General features: G+C 52.7%; 1 protein-coding gene across 2 annotated transcripts in view; it reads right to left on the bottom strand.

Moving 5' to 3' along the window:
- PRKCB (protein kinase C beta) overlaps positions 1 to 23,119 on the bottom strand; it is a 137,904-nt gene that overhangs the window by 58,259 nt on the left and 56,526 nt on the right. For both annotated transcript variants that reach the window (XM_074598567.1, XM_074598568.1), the window contains exons 4-5: positions 10,088 to 10,199; positions 8,775 to 8,903 (exon numbers count right to left, since the gene is read on the bottom strand). In XM_074598567.1, coding sequence (XP_074454668.1) covers positions 8,775 to 8,903; positions 10,088 to 10,199 — 241 coding nt within the window. The remainder of the gene's footprint in view (positions 1 to 8,774; positions 8,904 to 10,087; positions 10,200 to 23,119) is intronic.

Raw genomic sequence — 23,119 nt, 5'->3', positions numbered from 1 at the left:
TCACACGCACACAGGGCAAAGTCACCTAAACACGCTGAATATTCTCCACCTCCCACACATACCCTGGAACTTGCAGCATAACCCTTTCATGTTTTTTCTCCATTTTAGTCCCTGTAGACCACTGCTTCCCTGAGATCAGTGATTAACTGCCTGACCCCCAGCTTGGCGCAGGGAGCTCCCCGCTGGGACGCACCGACACACGGCGGGACGCACCGACACGCGGCGGGGCCACAGCTCCTGCCTGACCAGAGCGGCAGGAGCAGCCAGCTCTCCGCCACCGGCGAGGAGCAATGCAGGAGCAGAGCCCTCCGTGCAACTCGCTGTCTCTCGGAGAAGCAACAGATCGAATGGAGTCCAAGCCCAGCCTTCATATTCTCTCGCTCCTCCGTTTCCCGAACTCAAATATTCATGTCCCTTAATACGACAGGCTCAGAATAATCTGCATTGGGAAGCTTTTCTATTATGGAAGCAAAAACGTGCAACGCCTTGATGACATTTTAATTTGCTACAATTTCCCACTTTATTCAGCAGTCTTTTCCCACTAATAAGATACTTGATCAAAGCCCAGAGCAGAACACTGACTGTGAATATACCTTTCCCCTTGTCCAACATCAGCCAGACGATGCCCCGCCACACTCCATCGCGTCTCCCTCCCTCCCGCCGCTGTTCAGAGACCCACATCCCCCGTCGGTCCCACTCCGCAGCATCCTCACACCGCATCCCAGCCAGACCTCGCGTGGGTGTGGGTGTGCCATCCCATGTACTGGGATTGCTGTTACCTTCACAAGTCTCTTTTTTCTTGTTTGCTTCTGAAGAAACCGTGTGTTACTGTCGATTCCAGGGCCAAGGGAGAGCGGTACCATCCTCCCGGCATTGCTGCCCTCGGAGCTGGCAGGATGCAACTTGTGGACACAAACCAACACCTACCGGCTCCAGGGAATCCTCTCTTTATATTTAAGGCAAAGCCAAGTGTTGTAACAACGTCGGAGCAGGGAATAATAGAGACAAGTATCTGCAGACTTGCTGGGTATAAAAGACCAGATTCCCTCAGCGACTGGGATAAAAAGTTCTCAAGTCAATTAAGCATCTTTAAGTAACACCCAAAGGGAATTAACCTGTTTTGGCAACTTCACACATCTCAGAGCACTGCTAGGTACCCAAATTTTGTTTACCAGGCCCAAAAGATGACTTCTCTTTCGCCACGCAGCTCAAGCTAAATAACCCAGCCCACACTACTGACTGTGTACGACAAAGCTGCGAGCGGGAGTTTGCCGTGGTTTATGCAGTGGGTGACAGAAGCAGAGATCTCATTTCACCCTTCGAACTTCCATCCACCCTTCCAAAAGTGAAGGAGACTCCAAATATCGCATTACGAAAATCACGGTATGGATGTAAGGAAGCCAAAGAGCTGGAGAGACTTCTCCCCGAATGGCTTCCCGGGACTTCAGGTCGCTCGCTTCCAAGGACACTCACGGGACCCGCTCCCGGCAGTGCCGTGCACAGCACCGATTGCAAGGATGCTTTATTGCAATTTAAAACAACACGTTTAGCAAGCAGAGCTGCTAAATTCTGCCATTTCTAGCCCGCTACTTCAGGTTTTCCAGCCTCATGCACTCATCCCCTGGCGTCCCGTTTTCAGCTGGGATAGAGTTAATTTTCTTCCTCGCAGCTGCTGCGTTTTGGATTTAGTATGAGAACAATGTTGATAACACGTATTGTTTTAGTTGCTGCTAAGCGATGTCTACGTTAGCCAAGGACTTTTTCAGCTTGCCATGGAAGCTGAGGGGGAGCACAGGCAGGACACGCTGGGCAAAGGCATGTCCCATACCACGGGCGTCACGCTCGGTAGAGAAATGGGGGTTGGCCGGGGGAAGCAGGGAAATAACCCCCAAATCTTTAAAGGCCGTCTCCGAAACTGCAGAATGGCTGGTATTACATGCAAATAAAACTTGCAGTTTTTAACAGAGGAACTTCCTGCCCTTTTTTTTTTTTTTTTTAAATAAAATGCTTCCGGTCCCTGCTGGGACAGGCTGGGCAACCGATGACTGGGTTGTGAAAGCAACTTGTGTTATATCACTTTATTTTGTGTATTCTTTTACCACTACTATCATTATTATTTTCCTCTTCCATTAGTGTTCTATTAAACTGTCTTTATCTCAAACCCAGGAGTCTTTTTTTCCCCCTTTCCCCTCCTTTTGTCCCTCTTCTCCCTATCCTACAGGGGGGAGGGAAGGGGGGCAGCGAGCGAGCGGCTGCGTGCTCCCAGTTGCTGACTGGGGTTAAACCACGACACCGGGGTCGGGTCTGTTCAGCGCTGAAGAAAAGCGCTTTGAACTTCAGCCAGCCCAAGCGCCCAGAAATGCCGGACACCCAGCCACACTTCTGCTGCTCAAATCCATCGCGGCTAATTAGGCTCTCAGCCAGAGCCTGCCTCCCACCCCCACGCCGCGCAGGACGGTCTGTGCCGGCGACCAACAGCCAAACCAAGCCCGTAGGAGGAGTGTGCCCGAGCCAGGGATGTCACCTGCAGCTGGTTTTGTCCCTTTGCACGAAGCGAACCCCCCGGTGTCCCAGAGGGGAGGCAGCGAGGGGTCGGGGCTGTCCCAGCATCGCTCACACCCCTGGGCTCTTGGCGATCGCAGCCCCCCATGCAGCTGGCGTGGATGCTTCAGAAGAGATGCGCCTGCCAAGAGCACGTATCTAAGTGCTTTGCTGGATGAGGCGCAGGCTGTTTTGTGCCCTAATTAACAAGGCCCTCTGAAACCTCCTGCATTTTGGAAACCGCCTTTGGCTGGTGGAGCTGCGAGCCTTGTCCCCAGCGCGGAGCTGGGGGGGAACACGCTCCACAGCCTCACCGCGCTGACGGCACAAAGCCACAGGCATTAGGAAGGTGCCATTTATAAAAAGCCAACATATAAAAAGCCAAACCTTTTTAATCCCTGTGAACGCCAATAAATCCCGGTGCTTCAGCCACCCCTGAGCAGCGGGGGACGATGGCAATGCAGGGCTCCGACGGCAGCGCACAAAGCTCCACTCACTCGTGCACCCATTATACAATTACATTCAATGTATGGCATGAAAAGGAGCTGTAACAGAGCCTCTCCCCGAACATAATGGACTCATTAACACCACAGAGCCAAAGTTAATTAGGAGGGGCAGGGCTGCAGGTTCCCGCTGCTGCTCGGGGCACAGCCCTGCAGACCAGCCAAAGCTGCGGCTGTGCCGGACCCCATCGCCTGTCACCCCCAGTCCATCGCTCCACCAGCTGTACTCGACCTCGCAGAGCTGCACCGGGGCTGGTCCCCACCACCCGGCTTCTCCCCGCTGCCCTCCGAGCAGCATCAGCCAGGGACGACGCTGCCGGCTTACTAAATTACACGCAATGGAAGTCAACCTCACTAAGAGACAGACAGGGCTGTCCCAGGAACGTTTTGTGGATTTTGAGTAATCTACTGAATTTCAATCCCCTGACACTCCAGGGGCCACAGCCCAAACCCTCATCGATCCCCCAGGAACTGATACAGATGCTCTCACGAATCTCCTATCCGACAGCTCTGAGGTTTGCCCTGGTTCTTCAGAACTAAGAGTGGGTTAAAACTATTGAAATTTTGATCTTTCTCATGTTACTATTATAATTTTTACAATCTTAATGTCTGGCAGACCGTGCCGTAGGCAGGCCCGCGCTGTGCCAAGCGCTATAAAAAAGCAAAGCGTGAGCACAACCCTGGCTGAAGGACAGCACAGCCTACGGCCAGCCCCGGGACTGCTCCGTCCCCGCAAAACACCCGCTCTCTCCCTACACCGAGGTACGGTTTGGGGTCAAACCCACACCTTGTGGCGGTAAGGTTCCCAGTGAGAGGTTGTGTCATGTTTAAACACGCTTCCATCTCTATTGGTTTGCATTTTGTGAGCCGAAGATGGTGAGCGTTCACCGCGCTGGTAGCAGCAGCATCTCCTGCCTGCTGCCATCACGCAGAGGACGTCTCGGATAACAGAGCGTGAGCGGGGAGAAACACTGCTGGGGCAAGTCACGGTCATCTTCAAAAAGGGGAATGCAAATAGACCCAATTTTTCAGGGTCCTAGCTAAGCAAACAAGCCATTCTCGGACAACCACACTTCGTTTAACCAAAAAGCCGCGCCTTCCATTGGGAGTAAAAGGTTCCCTTTTCAAAGAAAAAAAAAAAAAAGTTTAAAAAAAAAATCAGAAAAAGAAAGAGAGAGAAAAGAAAAACACGCTGCCAAAAAGCATATGGCAAATTCTTGTCAAATGTGTCAAGTCGATGAAAAAATAAAAGCATTAAGTCGCTGCTCTGCATTGGCCGTGCCTGTGCCGCCACCTGCAGGCGCTTGTCCCTGCCCAGCCAAGCGCTTCGGGACCCTTCACACCTAACACTACAGCTGTGATGCTCTTTGCCATGGGAAAGCTTACTAAATATCTGGGCGAGGGTCTCCACACCTGGTGGGACAGAGAGAAGATCTTGCCGCAACACCAGAACCCGCATTTTACCATGCAGCTGGGAGCAAAGGTGCCCGGGCACCACGGAAAGCCCCTCGAAAACAGGGGCTTCGTCCCTTGGGCCACGAAACCCCATCCACAAAGCTGGACAAGGTCCGTCTTTAAGTTGGTTTCTTATCTTGCCGCTCAGACCTGATCTCCTTGCTTCGTAGAAACCTCTTCGCCCTCTCTCGCTAGTCTCTGTGCTCATTTGTGCTTCGACAATTAATTGCCAGAGATCGTCTCCATCCTGAACAGCTTCCAGCCCCACAGCACTTGCTGGAAGAGCAAGTGGGCAGGCAAGCAGCTGGGCTTCCAGCTGTGACCCCAAACTCCCCCAAAATGAGCCCCCTGGCAGTGGGGCTCGCCCCCCCAGCCAGCGCTGCCTCCCCACCCCTCCGCCACCCACCCTTCCATCGCCGCGCTGTCGCTCCCACCCTCCACAGAAATCCACCCCCTGCCCGCCCCAAACTGAAATTTCTGCAGAAAACGTGGAAAGGGCATTTTCCACCAGAAATCTGTTCCAGCAGAAGCCTGCCCACAGGCTCAGCCTGCTGCCTCCCCGTGCCGGGACGGGTCCCCTGCGGGAGTCACCCTCCGGCCGTGCCCCCACGGGCCACAGGTCGTAGAACAGAATCCTCCTGGTGGTGGAGGCAGGTCGTAGAATAGAATCCTAGAATGGTTCGGTTGGGAAGGGACCTTAAAGATTATCTTGTTCCACCCCCGGCCCTGGGCAGGGACACCTCCCACCAGACCAGGTGGCTCCAAGCCCCGTCCAGCCTGGCCTTGAACACCTCCAGGGATGGGGCAGCTACAGCTTCTCTGGGCAAGCTGGGCCAGGGGCTCACTGCCCTCAGAGTGAAAAATTTCTTCCTGATATCTAGTCTAAATCTACCTTCTTCCAATTTGAAGCCGTTATCCTTCGTCTTATCACTAAAACATCCAGCAGGAAGAGACACAGGTGGCAGTCAGTGGCACAGACCCCTCTGAGCTGCTGTCTCCAGGCGCAGCCGCCAGCCACGTCACGGCTCTTCCAGCCCAGCCGGACCCCCCCGTACCACTCTGTACATGAAGCCCCCAGCCGCTCAAACCCAGACCACCCCCCTGCCGTGCCTTCTGCCACCTCTGCAACAAGCCCTGGGCCACAACTCAAGGGCCGATTTTTCAGCATCTGGCCTCTCCCTGACAACACAAACCCAGTCGTTATCTGAGGGCTTTGCCTTTTTGAAGCAAACAGTCGCTGGGGGAATGGAAATCTCTGCTGACCCCCCGGAGAGGAGCAACCAAGCAAACCCCAGCGCCCAGCCTGCGGGCTCCACGGCTCCCACATCTCCCAAGGGCTGGGTACCCATGTTTGCTTTGGGTCCCAGCAGACCTTTCCACTTCCCCTCCCGGCTCCGGAGTGAAAATCCCAATCCCCTCACGGCCTGCCCGGAGGGGCAGGAGGGGAGGCAGGGCTCCCCGCTTCGGCAGCCAACGCGCAGGCTCTCCTCTCTCCAAGTGCTCCCACTCCTTCGTCAGCTATGCGGCAGAGCTGGAGAGCACAGTACGTTTCCCTGCCTTTCTGGAAAAGCCAACAGATGACATGTTTTCACCAACACCTCCATAAAGGGCCAGAAATAAAACAGTCTTTCAAACCCCAGCTGAAGAAAAGAAAATCCAGCTGCACAGAAAGGGGCCGGGGGAGTTTCTCCTCTGCCTTCGGAGCTATGGGAACAGGGCTCCGGTGCCAAGGAGCCCTTGGTGCCAGTGGGAGGGCGAGCTCTGCGCCCCCTTGGCCTCTGACGGGAGGCTGGGTACCAGTCCCGCATCATCCCCTGCAGGGAAGGTGCCCGGGAAGCAGGGATGGACTTCTCTGAAAGAAAGTTCTGTGTGGTTTGTTGAAGCTCTCCTTTAAGGACAAATAAAAACCAAAAAACCCCCCAAAAAACCCCACAACTTTTTTCAGTTTTTCATTAATATTTTCAAACACTTGGTATTTTTCTTGAAAACATTTCTGAGCGCTCTCTAGGCCAGAAAGGACCCTGGCTCTTCTCCACACTCCCAGATCACAGCGTTTCCTTATGTGAGGCTGGGGGTCACTCATGCCACCACCTGCCCCCCCTCATCGGGCACCTCCACGAGGCGGAGGAGCTGCCGTGCCCATCACAGACCAACGCTCCCCTTGGTCTCCCACCACCCTGGGGGGACGAGCTCGGGCCACCCCTTGCAGAAGCAGAGAAGGGGCAGGTAGGGCTGGAGCCCCCCACCCCCCGCGCTGGGATCACACGCGTTGTAGGTGGCTCTGTTCGGATGCGCTCTGCCGAGCCTGCCCTCCCAAGCGAGAAGGAGCCAGCCCAGAGGAGCGAGACCTCGACAGCCCCACACTCTCCCCGGGGGATAAAGCACCCCTTAGAGTTGATGAGCACAGCGTGATGCCCCAGAGCTGACCCCATCCCACTGAAGCGAACCCCATGGATGCTGCGGCATCTCCTGCTGCCAGACCAGCCACGCTGCAGGATGCTGGAAACCAGACTTCTCCAGGAGGAGCCAGCCAAAGCTGGTGGGATGACAGAGAAGGTCCTTGTTATCAGTGTCATCAGCCTGGTACCCCCCGGGGCCCACTCAGAGGGGGTCTGACCTTTGCAGCGTGGGCAGGGAGGTGGCATTTTACACCCCACGGTCTCAACTCATCCCGTGAATAACCGTGAACAGCTCAGCAGCCCCCTGCAGAGACCGTCACCGCCCAGAGCCGCCTGGTTACCCAGTGTGGGCAGAAACCTCCTTCCTCGGCTCGGCAGCGGGCTCAGCCTTCCCGAGACAAACCCCGGCTCTTCCGCGAGCTGCCTGCCCTGCCCATGGAAAGCTCTCCCTGCCTCCCACCCCCTGCCGGCACCCGACTGAGAGAGTCACACCTTCAGTCTGGTCGTCTCCACGCAGGGGACAGGAGGCTTTACAAGAATACGGCTTATGTTTCACGAGATGCTTACAGGTCACGGGGGAAGCAATATCTTCTGGGAACTCAAAATCCGAGTGGCAAAAGCCTTTAGAGACGGGATAATCCTGTTTCCTGCCACAATCCGAGAACGGAGGAGTTCCAGGACAGAGGAAACTGGGATGGGGGACAACAGATTTCCTCACAGGTGGCCATGGGGTCCCTGGGACACTCGGGGCAGGGGTCTCTGCTGAGCCCGGCACTGCCCGGCTGCCTGCAGCCTCCTCCGGCCCCGTCTCCCACCGCCTGGTGCATCCCTGGAGGTGGACACTGCGAGATGGCACTGCCACTCTGCGCCTCCCCTGGGGACAGGCTCTCGCGGGATGTCTCCTTCCCTGCCACCCATCACTGGGGTGGTGGGATCCACGCCAGCCCTGCGGAGATTTACAGCAGCCTGCCGTGTGAGCGCTACGCTGTGCTCCAGCTCTCCATCGGGGCTGGGAAACAGCAAGGAAATGTGAAGAACGATGGTTATCTTCACCACGGCAGTGGGGAGGGGCTGATGTCCCTCTGTGCCCCACAGTGTACGACCACACGGCAGGGACAGCCTGCCCCAGCACCCTCTGAGAACCACACGGGAAGGCAGCACACCCCTCGGATAGAGGGGGAGGCCGTGGAGTCTCCAAATTGGTGGAATCATAGACTGGTTAAGAGTTGGAAGGGACCTTAAAGACCACCTAGTTCCAACCCCCCTGCCCTGGGCAGGGACACCTCCCACCAGACCAGGCTGCTCCAAGCCCCGTCCAGCCTGGCCTTGAACACCTCCAGGGATGGGGCATCCACAGCTTCTCTGGGCAACCTGGGCCAGGGGCTCGCCACCCTCACAGTAAAGAATTTCTTCCTAACATCTAAGCAATATTTACCCTAGAAGGTTGCAAAGCTCTAGTCAGATAAAAGGACCATCCCACCGAGACCTGCACGGACCCAGGCACCATTAGGGCATGGAAGGAGCAGCAGGAAATGGACGTTCACCATCACACAGACAGCACAACACGAACAGACGTTTTCACACGGCATAGCTAAAGGCAGGAACTTTCTGCCTTCCCTCCTCAGGATGCTGAAATTTTACATGATTTAAAAAGCAGTTTGAAAAGTCTGTAAGTGGCAAAAGCTCCAGATAGCCCCCGGAACGCCAACCTGTTCTTGCCAGAGGGCAGGAGCGTGCCTGGAGAAGGCTCAAAGCCTTGTCCTGCCCTGCCACATGCCTGGTCCTGACCAGACACTGGGCACTGCACCCCCCGGACTCACCAAGGGGCAACCGGGCAACCTCCTGTGTAGGGTTTGTACCTGGGTCGCGCACCTACCTACGACGGTGAGCACATCCTTCTCGATGTCAGCCCTGATGTATATCCGTCCCCGACGCTCGGTGTGGTCCGTCCCGCACAGACTGGGGACGTTCATCACGCAGCGCTTGTGCACGTTCATCATACAGGCTGTGGGGCGGAGAGAAAGAAAGGGGCGTTCGGCGCTTCTGTCACCTCTGCCAAAGCCCACGGGGTGCTCAGAGGGGATGGAGCGGGGGGAAGAAATTATCCTCCTTTTAAATGGGGATGTTTGTGAGGGATTCTGGGATAAACATGCAGCAAATGGACCTTCAAATGCAGCTGGAGATTCCAGCAAAGCCCTGCCCAGACACAGGGACCCACCAGCACCAGCAGTTCTGGGTCCTGCCTACAGAGATTACAGGGCTTTTAGCCCTTACTCTAATTACTTGGGTTTTGCTGATTTATCCAATTTCTCTTCCGTCACACCAATGGCGCAATCCTGGGTATTCAGCCGGATTCACCAGGAGCCGATAAGGGGCGTTAAAAATTACCTGCGTACGTGTATACATATATACACGCATGAGAATTTATATATATAAAATAAATAAATATAAAAAATTATATTTTAAAGAAATTCATTTCCACTTGGTAACATTTTAAAGGTGATAATGAATACACTGTTCCCACAACAGTCGGCAAGCTTCTATATTTATGAGAAAGCCAGCACATGGTGAGCAGCAGAGTCTGCTGTTCCCTGCAGACGCTGTATATTCACAGTCCTTTTAAATAGGAATGTACAAGATTAACTTGGAAAATAACTGGTATCTCTCCCCATCCTCTCCCTCCTCTTTTATCCCCCTATTTTCTCCTCTCTGTACTCCTGTGCCTGAGGTCAGGCTTGTGTTCTGGAGAGGCTGTGTCACCGCAGCAGGCACCGCCTCGGCCACAGGGTGTCAGTCGGAGCCAGCGCTACAGAAAACGGAGAACTGGAGATGATGCTGCCGGGGGGATGCGGGTGATGCTGCTGGGGAAGATGCAGGTGATGCTGCCGGGGGGGGGATGCGGGTGATGCTGCCGGAGGGATGCAGGTGACGCTCCTGGGGGTTATCAGGCAGGATCACCCCCCAGGCCAGATGCTTTTCCCTCCCCTCTCACTGCAGGACTCACGGGGGCTCCCCACAAGAGGGGAGAAGGTGCCCAACTTGTGCCCAGCCCCTTAGGTGCCAGCAGTGTGCTTCACAGCGGTGGCAAGAGGGGACGGGCTCTCAGCCAGGCTGGGAACCCCTGCCCAGGACCTCGGGGTGCCAGAGTCCCCCACCGCTGCAACCGCAGCCACCAGTTATGTCACTTACTGTCACATTTCATCCCCTGGTGAATGAGCCCGTACAGCAACGACCCGCAGTGGTCACAGAAGGTGGGGCTGGAGTACGTGTGGATTTTAAATTTGTGTTTGCTCCGGGGATCCTAGGAGGAAAATAAAAGATAAAGATTATAAACTTGCATCAAATATTGGCAAGGCACCACCGCTCTCCGCATTTCACATGCCAGCTGGCTTCGGAGGTGCTGTTAATGGACTTCAGTCAACTGCCACCGACTGATGTGGACCTTTTCCAACAGTCGCCAAGATCCAGTTTTTTTTACTCTTTATACGTGTTGCCATAACAATGAAAAAGCCACGTCTGAGGATTTATTGTTTTTAAATAACTTGATCTTAGCATAGAAAACACCAGGTGAAATTGGTACATAAGAACCCACACAAGGGCTGGACACTACTCAACCTCCGCATCAACCCAGTGGGGGAAAGCAGGAAAAAAAACCCACCCGTGATTTCCATCTACATTAACACTACCCACTAAACACCTCTGTGCTCTGGCACCAACCCCTCCCCAGCACGCCCCTAGGGAATCAAGCTGCTTAGGGTATACTTTAATATTTCGAGCTTTCTTAAAACCAACGGCAGACTTTTCAGCAGAACGGGCAAAACCAGGAAAGCCCAGTTTATCCCAGACGCTGTTTGCGGTCTTCCACAGGCACCTTGCAAACAGGGCTCCGGGACTCCAACAAAAGTCTAGAGAAGTCAAAGCCAAACAAATTCATATGAGAAACAACTTCTCAATAGGGAGATAGGATCAACCACTGGAACAAATGGCTGAGACAGACCAAGGATTTGGTATTTCTGGCTGTCTTCCACGCAAGATGAGGCAATTCTGAAAGCCCTGATCAAATCTAAGTTTTCCAGCCCAATGCAGAGCAATTTTAAGACAACACAGAGTTACGTGGGGGACAAGACTAAGCAACAGAACGTCTCCCGCTGGCCCCAAAGCGGCACGGGCAGCATCGGTTTAAGTTGCTGTGGCTACCGGAGGAAGCCGGGGCAGCAAACGCAGAGCCCCAGCAGCAGCCTGCTGCTCGCCGCCCTGCCCCGGCAGCTGGAGAAACCCCAGTGGAGGGAGACAGGGATGTCACCACCAGGACCAGGAGGGGACGATGGGCACAGTGGGGCAGAGCCACGGCTGATGCTGGGGCGGGCAGCGCTGTTCCCGCACGGAGAGCCCAGAGCATCACGGCTCTGCAGAGGAGGGTGCCGGGGCTCAGCACCCTCAGTAGCAGCACCCACACAGGCAAGGGGAGAAGACAACGGCAAGTAGCAGCTGGCTTAATTTCATCTCAGGTTAATTGTTTAAGGGTTAGGGATGAGGTATAGCTCCTGGCTCGGTCATTTGAGCTGACTGGCTTTTTAACAGCCTGGAAAGGTGCCCGGGCGTTAGGAAAGACACCTTTTCAGGGCACTGAAGCTAAGTAAATAAATAAAGAGTGGAGTCAGAACTGAGCTATAACATAACTGCCAATACATTACCTTCCCCTGAAATTAATCTTCCTACAGCTATTACATTGAACCTTTCAGTTGCATTAATGGCTAATATTGTGCGTTATTTCACAGCATCCCGGATAACTTCAGTGATACCAGAAAAGTGGACAAGTAATGGAGCTTCATTTAATTCAATCAGTTAAGTGCAAGGGATTAGGTACAGGCTTCAGCAAATGTATTGTACTTGAAACTGAAAACATCTTGCATTTAACCCTCAGCAAACCACTTCTAGACACCGAGCGCAACCTCTGCCTGGTAGCTCGCGTGTCAGCTGCGTCGCAGGAAGCCTGGGAGGACGAGGCTTCACGATTAACCCTCGTGAAGATAATTCTGCCACCAAAAAGGCAGTTCATTAAGTGACCGTGTGAAAGCCTTTTGCATTCCCCAGAGATGTGAGAGCACAGAAAACTTAAACCTGGATTTTAGGCTAGGAGAGGATGTAGGAGGGAACTTTTCCCCCCCTCGGTGAAAGCCTCGGGCAGGCAGCCGGGGCTTGAGCCGATGGCACGCAGGGTGCTGTGGGCAGGGAACACTGGGCACCGCTGCCCGAAGCGCAAGCGGACACCACCATAAACCCATACACCTTCTGAGGAGGCTTACAGGGTTAGGCAGATCCTTCCACTCGGCGTGTTGTAAGCCCTTAAAAATTTACCCTGCTTGATTTTATAACCTGGGCTCTGTTTATACAGCAGCTGGGGTCCACCTCCATAAGCAGCTTTGCCTGTACAACACAGAGCTTGTTAATTAGCATGAACCAGCTCGATCCCCGCATCTCCCATCCCTCAGGGACTGGCCCTGGCACCTGAATGGGGACAGGCACGGGGGCAATGCCCACAAGCCCAGAAGTACGTGGTGCAGGAACGGCTTGGGCTGCCTCCCTGGAGACGTGGCACTCGAGAAAATAAAAAGCTTTCTTTTTTCATCATCCCAGGGGAAAGGAGGTCTCTAGCCAGCCAGTCGGCCACTGAACCATGCACCCCGCAGAGCTCCCCCCGGATACCCACACCCCCCAGAGGAGGGCAGCCCCAGGGATGCTCGGGCACTGGTCCAACACTGCCCACCTTCTGTCGGCCGCGGGACAAGGGCGGTGGGGCACGGGGGCAGCTCTAGCAGAAGCCACGTGCCCGTCAAACCCCAGCGTGTGACACGGGGAGGAATCGCCCCCGAGCGCTCCAGTTTCTGTGTGTTCCCTTCTAGAAACAGATATCCCTGGTTAGGCAAATGAAAGCTTTAGTCATTCATAAAAAAAAAAAAAACCCAAAAAAAAAAAAACCGCACGAAACCCACAAGCTCAATGCGAAATGAGACAATTTCCACTTCACGCGAAGGATTTTAAATTCCCACTGGAACCGAGAGTTAAAAAAGGCAAGAGACAGAAAGCAAAGGATGCACCAAGCAGTGCTGCGGCGGCAGGAGCCAACAGCCGCCGATTTCCACACCGGTCCCTCAGCATCCCAGCCCCGCCAGCAGGGACCTTCCGCACAGGGGGAGCCGGCTCCCTCCCGGGGGCGTTTCAGGCTTCACCTTCTGCTCCCATCCCAGAGGGGCTGTTTTGGAGAGACCCGGCACCTAGAGGGGACCAGAGCCCAAAGGGCGTGAGGGTGATGGAGGTAGGCGGGCGTGGGGAGGCAGAGACGCTTCTCCGGCTGCCGGGGCACCTGGTTTCACCTTGACCGGTGCTTTAGAAAGTGCCAGAAACTGGAAATTCTGGATATCGTTTTCGAACAAGGCTGAAGTCGTTTTACAAAGAGAGACTATTTTTGTACCACAGAGACAGGGATGACGAGATCACTGCGTATGCAGATGCTGAGAGACTTAAAACAAGAATGGTTAAAAGTGAAGTTTGCCAAGAAAAGAAAAGGCGCTCCTCCTCCATCCTGCCAGCGCACAGCCGTCCCTGAAGAACAGGGCAGAAAAAGCTTTCTTTGGAGCAGAATTTAAAAATGCCATTAGGAGCGTTTTACCGCACTGAGAAGCTCTGACCTTTCTAATCAGCGCTGCCACAGATCTGTCATCCTCCGAGCGGAGGGACGTGCACGTATTCCAAGGATGTGAGCCCAAACGAGGGAGTCGGAACATGAGCCAGGGAAGGAGAGGAGCAGCTGCTGACTTTGACCTGGTACCTACAAGCACGGACCCATCAGAGGTGGCCAGGTTCTGCTCCTCAACTCGGCAGCAGGTTTCTGGTCTGAAACAAGGCACTGCAATATTGCATCCTTGACTTTGTGCGTCCCTGACTTTCTGCATCCCTGACTTGCAGAGCAAACCTCGCAGCCCCCGGCTTCCCCCAGAACCACGCACACCTCGGGTTTGCTCCTACCCAAGCTGTCCCCCGCCATCCCACGGCGGGCAGAGGCGGCTGCGTGTGCACCCTGGCTCTCTGTGGGGCCGGGCTGACAGCAGCCCGAGCTCTCCTGCTCGCCCAGGAAGGCAAGGCATTTGATTCATAAGTGAGTAATCAACTCGTGGCCTTCGAGGCACGGTAAGCGCAGCCCAGCCAGACCCTTATTCAGGCTCAGCAATCATCTGTGCCTTTCTTCAGTGTCATACCCACCACCGAGCTCGCTGAACGACCGCGTGGATGCCACGGATGCTCTCTCGCTGAACCCTGATGGAGATGCCGGTGCAGGAGCCGCCACTTACCAATTATGTGCCGGCAGGCAGCCGGTGGCATTGATCAGATTGACAATTTGTTCGCTGCTCACGGTAGTCAGGAGCCCATTTGCTCTTTTGGGGCAGCCTGTCAGGATGGCGCTGGGCAGAGGCTCGTCGGAGAGCAGCGAGCCGAGGCGGGAGAGCGGCAGGGCAGCACAGCACCGCCTGGCATGCAAGGGCATTTTGCTTCAGCTGTTTCTCATGCAAAGTCTGTGTCCTGGCAAGGGCAGCAGCCCTCTGTCCTACCCAAAATTGCAAACACTGCGCTGGATGCCGCCTGAGCTTTTATATACTTGTGCATTAAATTCAGCTTTGCCTGGCTCGGAGGGAGCGCAGGCATCGCCTCTCCCTGGGGCAGAGAGGAGGCGGGAGGCAGAGATCTTTCCTCAGGCCCAGCCATCCGAGCCATAAAACATTTTTTAAAACGTGTCCAGCTCTCTTGGGTTCATCTCTAAAATAAGTCATGCGTGAAGGGCACGTAGGTTTCATCTGCGGGTCCCATCACCCTCTCCCGGCGCACTGCATCGCTTGTCCTTCAGCAGAGCCCGGCCGCCCCGCTCTCCCCGGGGAAGCAGGCAGCCCGGACCCACACCGATGGCTGATGCTATTTTAATCCTTTCTACTGTCAGAATTTCCTGGACTCTACAGAACAGCCACAGAGGTCTGATTCAAGATTATGCGCCCCTGCTTTCCCCACCTCACTGCAGAGAAAGCTTTAAATTATCTCTTCCGAAGAAGAACTAACACAGTTCATGTGAAGAGACTATTTTAAAGAGAATTGCGTATCAATTTAAGCAGCGTATAGCAGAGCAAATACAACACAGCGACAGCTTACTGTCTGCACCTAATGAAAACCCGGCAGTGGATGTAAAACCAAAAACCTCACGCTTTGATCCCACGTTTCCCCTGAGGAAAATCCCCACCAGTACACAGGGAACAACTCGCGGCAGAGACAGAAGTGGTCTGACAGCGACTCGAAAGGTGACGCTGGAGAGAAAAGCCTGTCTTTCCTTCCAGGGAAATAAGGGTTTGTACGAGGCTGGGTACGAGGAATGAGACAGCTCTGGGCAGCATCCTCCTATTGCTCAAGCTCTTCTTGCTGCAGCCAGGAGGAGGAGGGAGGGGAGATGAAGTGAAGACAACCGTGACCACCAGAGACAGGGACCCCCTGCTGTTGGCGAGGACAGGCTTTTGGCGAGGACAGGCTTTTGGCAGCGCTCGCCTGCCCCGTCCTGTTCGGGAGCTGCTGCCCTGGCGACGCGCCTCCTGCATCTTCCCGCCTGCTTGCACGGGGCTGGAAAAACGCCTGTGGTGAGAAACAGCTCCAAGTCCCAGCAAAAACCAAGCAAGGAAGTTAAGGGAGAGGTGAACAAGGGTGAGGGGTCCTTGTTTCAAAGAAAAGAGCAATGATCAACCATCGAGACTGCACTGAAAGAAGGTTAAACGCGAGAGGAAAGCACAGGTCCTGTTGAAGGCAAGGTGGCAAAGGTTTGGAGCTCTATCACGGAACATCTTTTCTATCAATAATGTAACTCCTTGGAAATCTGCTTCAGCATGCCGCAGTTTAAAGACAGTTTGACACTGCTGCGCCAGTAAGCGATACCAAAACTATTTTTCCAACGTTTACAGTATTACAGCCACAGAAAAACCTCACACAGCGCAGGGCCCCGGGGACATGGCAGCAAGGACGTGGGCATGTCCCCTGCCCCGACGGTGGCAGGGCAGCAGTGCCCCAGCACGGCCAGCCAGGCACCCGCAGGTAACGCGTCCGCGGGCAACCAGCGCCGCAGCTTGAGCTGCCTCCACGTCAAACACGCGGCCGCAGATAAAACCTGCCCTTGACAGCTTTCCTTGACAGCTACCAGCAAGTTAATACGTTTTTATTGACAAAAGATCTCATCTGCTAGTCAGACAACTGCAGAGGGATACGGATGACAGTTATTCTTCTCTTGCTGCCGCCAACACCAAATAAAATACACTCTCTCTTACAGAGCAGCGAAAAAAAAAAAATAAAGCCAAACTCAGCTTTTTTCCCTGAGCAGCGTTAGCATCTCGACATCATTTAGAAATGTTTTTTATCTTTCACATACCTTGAGAGTTATTTTATTACAGTGTAAGCTCTCTGTGAGAATGGGGCTCCCACAGCACTTTCCATGTACCCTGCAGCCTCCGGGTGGCCTGAAACACCCCAGAGACCCTGAAACACCTCCCGCCTGCAGGACACCCGTTCTCTAGACCCCCCCACTGGAGCCACCTGGGCGGGCACAGGCTGCACAAGGCACCCCGTTGCCCTCCCCGTGGCCACGCTCTGCACAAACCCAGCTCAGACCCAGCCACCGGCTCTCGGGAGAGAGACTTTAACCAGTGAGGCTGCAAACCACTTAACTTCATCCGCTTCGTTAACCAGAGAGGCTGCACTCTTAACAGCTGTAACTAGACACACACACACACACGTGTCGAGAAAATGAGAAGAGCTTTTCAATTAGAGGGCTGAAGACATGTGCAGGCTGGCAGGAGGAAGAGCCGGGCTGCGGCAGAGCCAGGGAAGCACCAGAAGGTGCCGGGAGGGAGCACGGCAGATACATCTTCATCCCATGGGAACTGTCACCGGCTGCCTGCGCTGGCAGGAGCGGCGAGCGTGTGCCCTCGCGCGAGGGGCAGATGGCACACCACGAGAGAGCTGGAGAAGTTAATTAGCAAGACAAAAGAAAGCAGCAAGTTGGAGCAAGGCCGTGAAGATCTGCTTATGCACCGCGCCAGGGGCATCCCAGAAGTACGCGAGATGCGAGGAGAGATCGGGGTCCTGCTCCCTAAGGCAGGACCTGGGCAAGAGGGTGCTTGATGCCTTCAGGAAGATCCTGGCTCAACAGGCACATCTGGAGGAAGGGAAGGCAGCTGTGCATCCCACCTCCACCCTCCGACAGGCATCTCATGACGCACCCCTCTGCAAAGGGACCACCCAGCAGCCGGTGTCCCTTCCCACCGCAGGAGATCCCAGGAAGAAGAAACTTGAAGGAGACGCTAATTTCCAGGTAGTACAAGTGGCATCTTCGTTTGTTCTGCTGCCGAAATCTCATTGCTAACTGTTGCCAGCCCAACATTTGCCCAAACGCTCTAGAGAATAAACCAAACTGGGGGATGTGGGGGAACCCTCTTTGCACCCTGCTGCAAGCGTCAGCTCGGGATCTGGCGATGCTCTGCACAAAGGGATAACGACCACGTACCGACGCCACGAAGCCGGCTTCTGACTCTAGTAACACCTGCGTGACCCACACCCTGCGGAGTTTCCCTCTCGTTCTAAAATAGAGCGGCAGCAACACTTACATCAGTACAAACACTCAACTCCGGAGCTTTCTGAGAAAGGGGGAGCCCAAGACAAAGATCAAATGATTCTGCCTCCAGCAAACAAAACGTGGAAAGACCAAAGGTGCCCTGGTGATAGCATTACAGAAATCCTCTCCTAAAGCTGCAAAATGGTGGAAAAATTAAATGCAAAATCAAAACCGAAGCTACATTGGCCTGTTACCTTCCTAGAGCAACTCCAATATTTATTAATGCATCCCAGTTCGATGACCTTTAACAGGATAATGCAAAGAAGGTCATTTTAATGATTATTTTGTCTAGCATTTAAATAATTATGCATTCTATTAATAGCTTCAACTATAATTAGGTTTGCCAACTGCATTACATTACGCATGCCCGACTTCAGCTCCTGAAGACCTTGCCGTATTTCAGCAGACTTCAGCTCGAACGGTCAGGCGAGCACTGCCTCCTGCGAACAGGAGAGCGTCGGAGCTTGGAATGAAAAACAGCGGAGTTTAACACCGGGACGGGGTGGGGTTTGGGCTGGCCGTCCTCTCCAGAACACCTCACCAAGTTTGGACTTCGGAGTTGGGACCCACAACCTGCCGGCACATTAATGTGGGAGCTCTGGTGAAGCTCAGAGCTTTTGGAGGCTCGCGCGCCCACGCAGCCGTGGGGGCCCAGCCCTCATCGCCGGCGCTTCAGAGCTCAGCACAGAACAAATCTGGACCAAATTACAAGAAGTACATGGTAAAAATGCCATTGCCTTCAGCTAGCCAGTCCTGCGTAACACACACTGTCCTCATCAATGCCCCTGCCCAACACACAGACCCACTATCACACCTTCAGCCATCAAAAAACCAATACAAAGCCTGACACGACCTAAGAGCAACGTAGCGTGAACGCAGCCCCAGCGACTTCAGCGCCAGCATTTATACCTACAGCTTCATCCTCTGTTGCAAGAAGCAATTAATTGTTTGGGATTTTTCTTTTTTTTTAACTTAGAGGCCCTATCGTCGCTGTATCGTTAGTCCTCCTCTCCGAGATGGACGATTCATAGTCGGTAGGCTTTGCAAGGTTAAACACACACGCGCGCACGGACGCTCTCTTTCCTGAAGGAGGTTCACACGGAGGCAGATCAAAGAGAAAAGTGCTCCAAAGCAGGAGTAGTCACCGGGAACAGAGAGAGACTTGGACGCTGCGCCGCTCTCCGGGTACCCGGTTACGCTCCACAAAGTGTAAAATGCCAGCCTGCCCCCAGGGCGATGCGCCCGACACACACACACACAAGCCACCATCCCATAAAGCGCTTAAGCACATACTTGACTTGAAAGAGAAGAGTTTTATTTAAGTAACTCGCATTGATTACTCCGGTGCTTAAAGGTAAGCACCCGTATATACCATAAGCACTTTACAGGATGTATATATATACACACACACACATATATTATATATATTTATATACACATATTTTTATATAAAGTGCTTATATACATTTTATATATATAACATATATATTTTATATATATTTATGTATATATAAATATACACAATAATATATACATAATATATATATAATATATAAATATACATGAAGTGCTTATATACCATAAGCACTTTACAGGATGTATATATACATATTTTTTATATATATATAATATATATATTTTTATACACATATTTTTATATAAAGTGCTTATATACATATTTTATATATATAACATATATATTTTAAATATATTTATGTATATATAAATATACACAATAATATATACATAATGTATATTATAATATATAAATATAAATATATATAATAATATATAAATATACATAAAGTGCTTATATACCATAAGCACTTTACAGGATGTATATATACATATTTTTATATATATAACATATATATATTTATATATAATATATATTATATAGTTTTATATATATTTATATATAATATATATTATATAGTTTTATATATATTTATATATAATATATATTATATAGTTTTATATATATACACATATTTATATATAAAGTGCTTATATACCATAAGCACTTTACAGGATGTATATATACATATTTTTATATAAAATATATTATCTATCTCTCTATATAAAATATATATTGTATATATATTGTATATAAGCACTTTACAGGATTTATATATACATATTTTTAATATATAATATATCATATATTTATATATGATATATAATATATACATATTTTAATATAATATATATTATATATATATTATATGTATATTTATACATACATATTTTTATATAAAGTGCTTATATACCATAAGCACTTTACAGGATGTATACATACATATTTTATATACCTAATATATATACTATATTTTTATATATATTTTATATATATTTTTATATATACTTATTTATATATAAAGTGCTTATATACCATAAGCACTTTACAGGACACAAACCAGAAGTTTTTCTCCTTGATTCTCACATAAAAATGAAGCACTAAAAGATACAGGGATCAAGGAGCAAAGTTAGAAATTTTTTTTTCTTTTAATACTTCCCCCCCCCCCCCCCCCCCCGCCTTGGGCTCCACGACTGGCAGCCTAGAAAAGAGCATCTCCGGGGGATGAAAACCAGCAGCCAGCTGGCGTGAAAAGCTCCAGCCCAGGCTGGGATCTGGCTGGAACTGCAGCATCTCTGGTCTGCGGCCTCTTCCAGCCGCCGCTCCGCACTGCCCCTGCGGATGCCGGGGATGCCATCTCACCCGACCAACCTCTTCCCTCTCCGGCTCAGCAAAATCACGTGGCCCGCTGCAACGACGAGCGCGCTGCAAGGTTTAAAACAAACGCAATCCATTAAACTCCCTCTTTCTGCCAGATTTTATTGGGTATCAGCACTGGCGAAAGGCAAGGCAGTTACCAGATTGCTGCACCGACTGAAAAAACGCATCGCTGTAACCGTCACAACCTAGACGCTGCCAGCGTTTGACATAATTATAGGCGGCTCTGGATTCACGCCGTGGTTATTAGCGACAACCGAGCAGAGGAAAACTCCAGCTTTGCACCAGTTCAAAATGAAGCCCTGGTCCTCGGCTCATTCCCGGAGCAGACAGGGCATCGAAGGAGCTTTCCGTCTCCTGATCCAAAGCTCGTCAAGGATTTCATTGCTGTAAGAAGCTTGATTTCCAGTGCTAGAAGGAACGAAGTTTGCCCTGCGTACACCCCCCGATTACACCCAGCTGGCACTTGGCCAGGGGTGCAAACCAGAGGCTCTCCCCGGGGACTTCGCTAAATAGCAAAAAAAAAAAACAAAAAAACAAAAAAATAAAAAAAAACAAAACCAAAACAACCCCCAAAACAGCTACAAAAGGTCATTTTTGCTCCCTGCTTTAAGTCCCAAGCACCTGCATGCCTCTCTTCTTTTTCAGAAATAATATATTAAAAATTAATTAGCACCGAACGGGCAGCTTCTACCTGTCTGCTCGATGAGCCACAGGGGCAAACCCCCACCCAGCAACAACCACAACCGACGGAGAATTCGATCGAAGGCCTTCACACGTGCCCTGGTATCAAGTGGCACCTCTCAAAAATGTGAGAATCTATGTCTAATTTAGACCTTTCCCTTCTCAGGCAGAGGCTGCCCACACTAACCTACGGCTGCAGGGGCAGGAGGAGACACCTGTGGGAGAAACCTGCTGGTCCGGGGACACGGGGCTGCGGTCAGGGAGGGGGACCAGGCTGTCCGAGGGCTCCCCGCCGCTCCTTGCTCACCCCTTGGACAGGGCTGGTGGGGATTAAAAGAAAAGAAGGAACAGGCGAAAACATCTGGCCGGTACCCGCCGCCTTTCCTGCCCGCTGCCAGCTGCCATCCAGATGATGAGCGAGGATGAAGAAAGCGGCGGCCGGGCGGGCAGGCTGCCCAACGCCTCAGCAAAGCTCCGGAGGTGGCACCTGGATCACAGCCGTCCCTGCTCCCCCCGCCGCCAAACCTCATTTTCCTTCAGCAAGGTTAAGCGGTTTCAGCGTTTCCACCTCCCCCTGCCCTGATGGCCTTTCGCCGGCACCTTTCTGCCGGTTTTTGCACCACACCAGGGAGCGTTTCCAGCTCCACCGCTTACCGAGGTGCCCGCAGCGCCCTGGAGCGCCCGCCCAGACGCTCCCACGGCCAAGGGGCCACACGCAGCTGTGGGGCCGGTGGCCCCTGGCCCCCTGCCATCACCTTCTCTAGGTGACCACAGCCACCAGCCCAGCCAGGGGTGGGAGCCTGGAGGCTCCGCTCAGACAGTGGCTCCTTCCCCAGTTACGTTACGCCTAAAACAGCCTTGTAGCTAAAATTTCATCTCTGCGTGCGTACGTACCAAAATACCTATCTAAACATATATTTTTTTGGATATATGACATACACCTCGTGTAGCTTGGATCCCGTCTGCAGGGTGCTAGGTGCGCAACGGGTCTTGCTGCCATTTTCTTTACGCGTTTTAGATGACAGAGAAGCGAGGAGAGAAAACGCCTCAGGGCTCAACCCGCACGGCCAGGAGGAAGCTCACAGCATGACACGACTTCCCAGCAAAGGTCCTTGTCAAACCTCCAGCACCGCTGGCCGCACAACGGGGGGAGCCCGGCACAGGGCGGGCAGTGGGGGTGGCAGGAGGTCTGCCATGTCACCCCCCCACACACCCTGAGCACTGGCACTGGGCAGAGGGACCCGGACACGCGCGTGCAAGCTTGGCCTCGATGGCCAAACTCAACTCTCAGGGAAGGGCAGGAAGTAGATCGCCTTCTACCATCCTTCCCTCATTTCCCCATGCCTTCTCCGGCTCTCCTCGCCGCGAGGGAGCAGCAGCAGTGAAACTACCCACAAAAACACAGAGGTATGAAGACGAGCGGTGCGAAGCCATCGCTTCCCCCTCATGCCACTCTACCCCCTTGAGCAACCGGCTCCGGACAACATGCTGGGACACACCAAGTGTCCGTGGGTACCCTCACACACAGCCCTTACCACGGCTGCCCTGCACGGACCCCGGCTGCGATCAGAGACGGAGGCAGAGGGATGCTTTGATCCCTGGCGAGGCTGGTCCTGCCACCCGCCCCTCGGTTTGTGGTACCACGTGGAGAAAGGACCACCGGAGCCGCAGCTGCTCCCACGGAGGCTGCGCAGGATGGAGCTGTGAACACCTGGCTGCCGTGGTTCAGGCGGGGGGTACACCGTCGCCCGGCCTAGGAACAAACCCACCCACTGCTCTGGGGCCAGGGTGCTCAGACAGGACCCCAGCAGCCTCTCCTGGCCCTCAGGACTACCCTTAAGGGCTACAAAGATGATTAGGGGACCAGAGCACCTCTCTTATGAGGAAAGGCTGAGGGATTTGGGTCTTTTTAGTCTGGAAAAAAGACGGCTGAGGGGGAATCTCATCAACACTTAAATACTTAAAGAGTGGGTGTCAGGAGGATGGGGACAGGCTCTTTTCAGTGGTGCCCGGGGACAGGACAAGAGGTAACGGGCACAAACTTGAGCATAGGAAGTTCCACCTAAACGTGAGGAGGAACTTCTTTACCCTGAGGGTGGCAGAGCCCTGG

This window comes from Larus michahellis, chromosome 8, assembly GCF_964199755.1.
Source record: "Larus michahellis chromosome 8, bLarMic1.1, whole genome shotgun sequence".
NCBI lineage: Eukaryota > Metazoa > Chordata > Aves > Charadriiformes > Laridae > Larus > Larus michahellis.
Note: the sequence above shows the minus strand (reverse complement) of the source record. Positions and strands in the feature narration are given on the sequence as shown.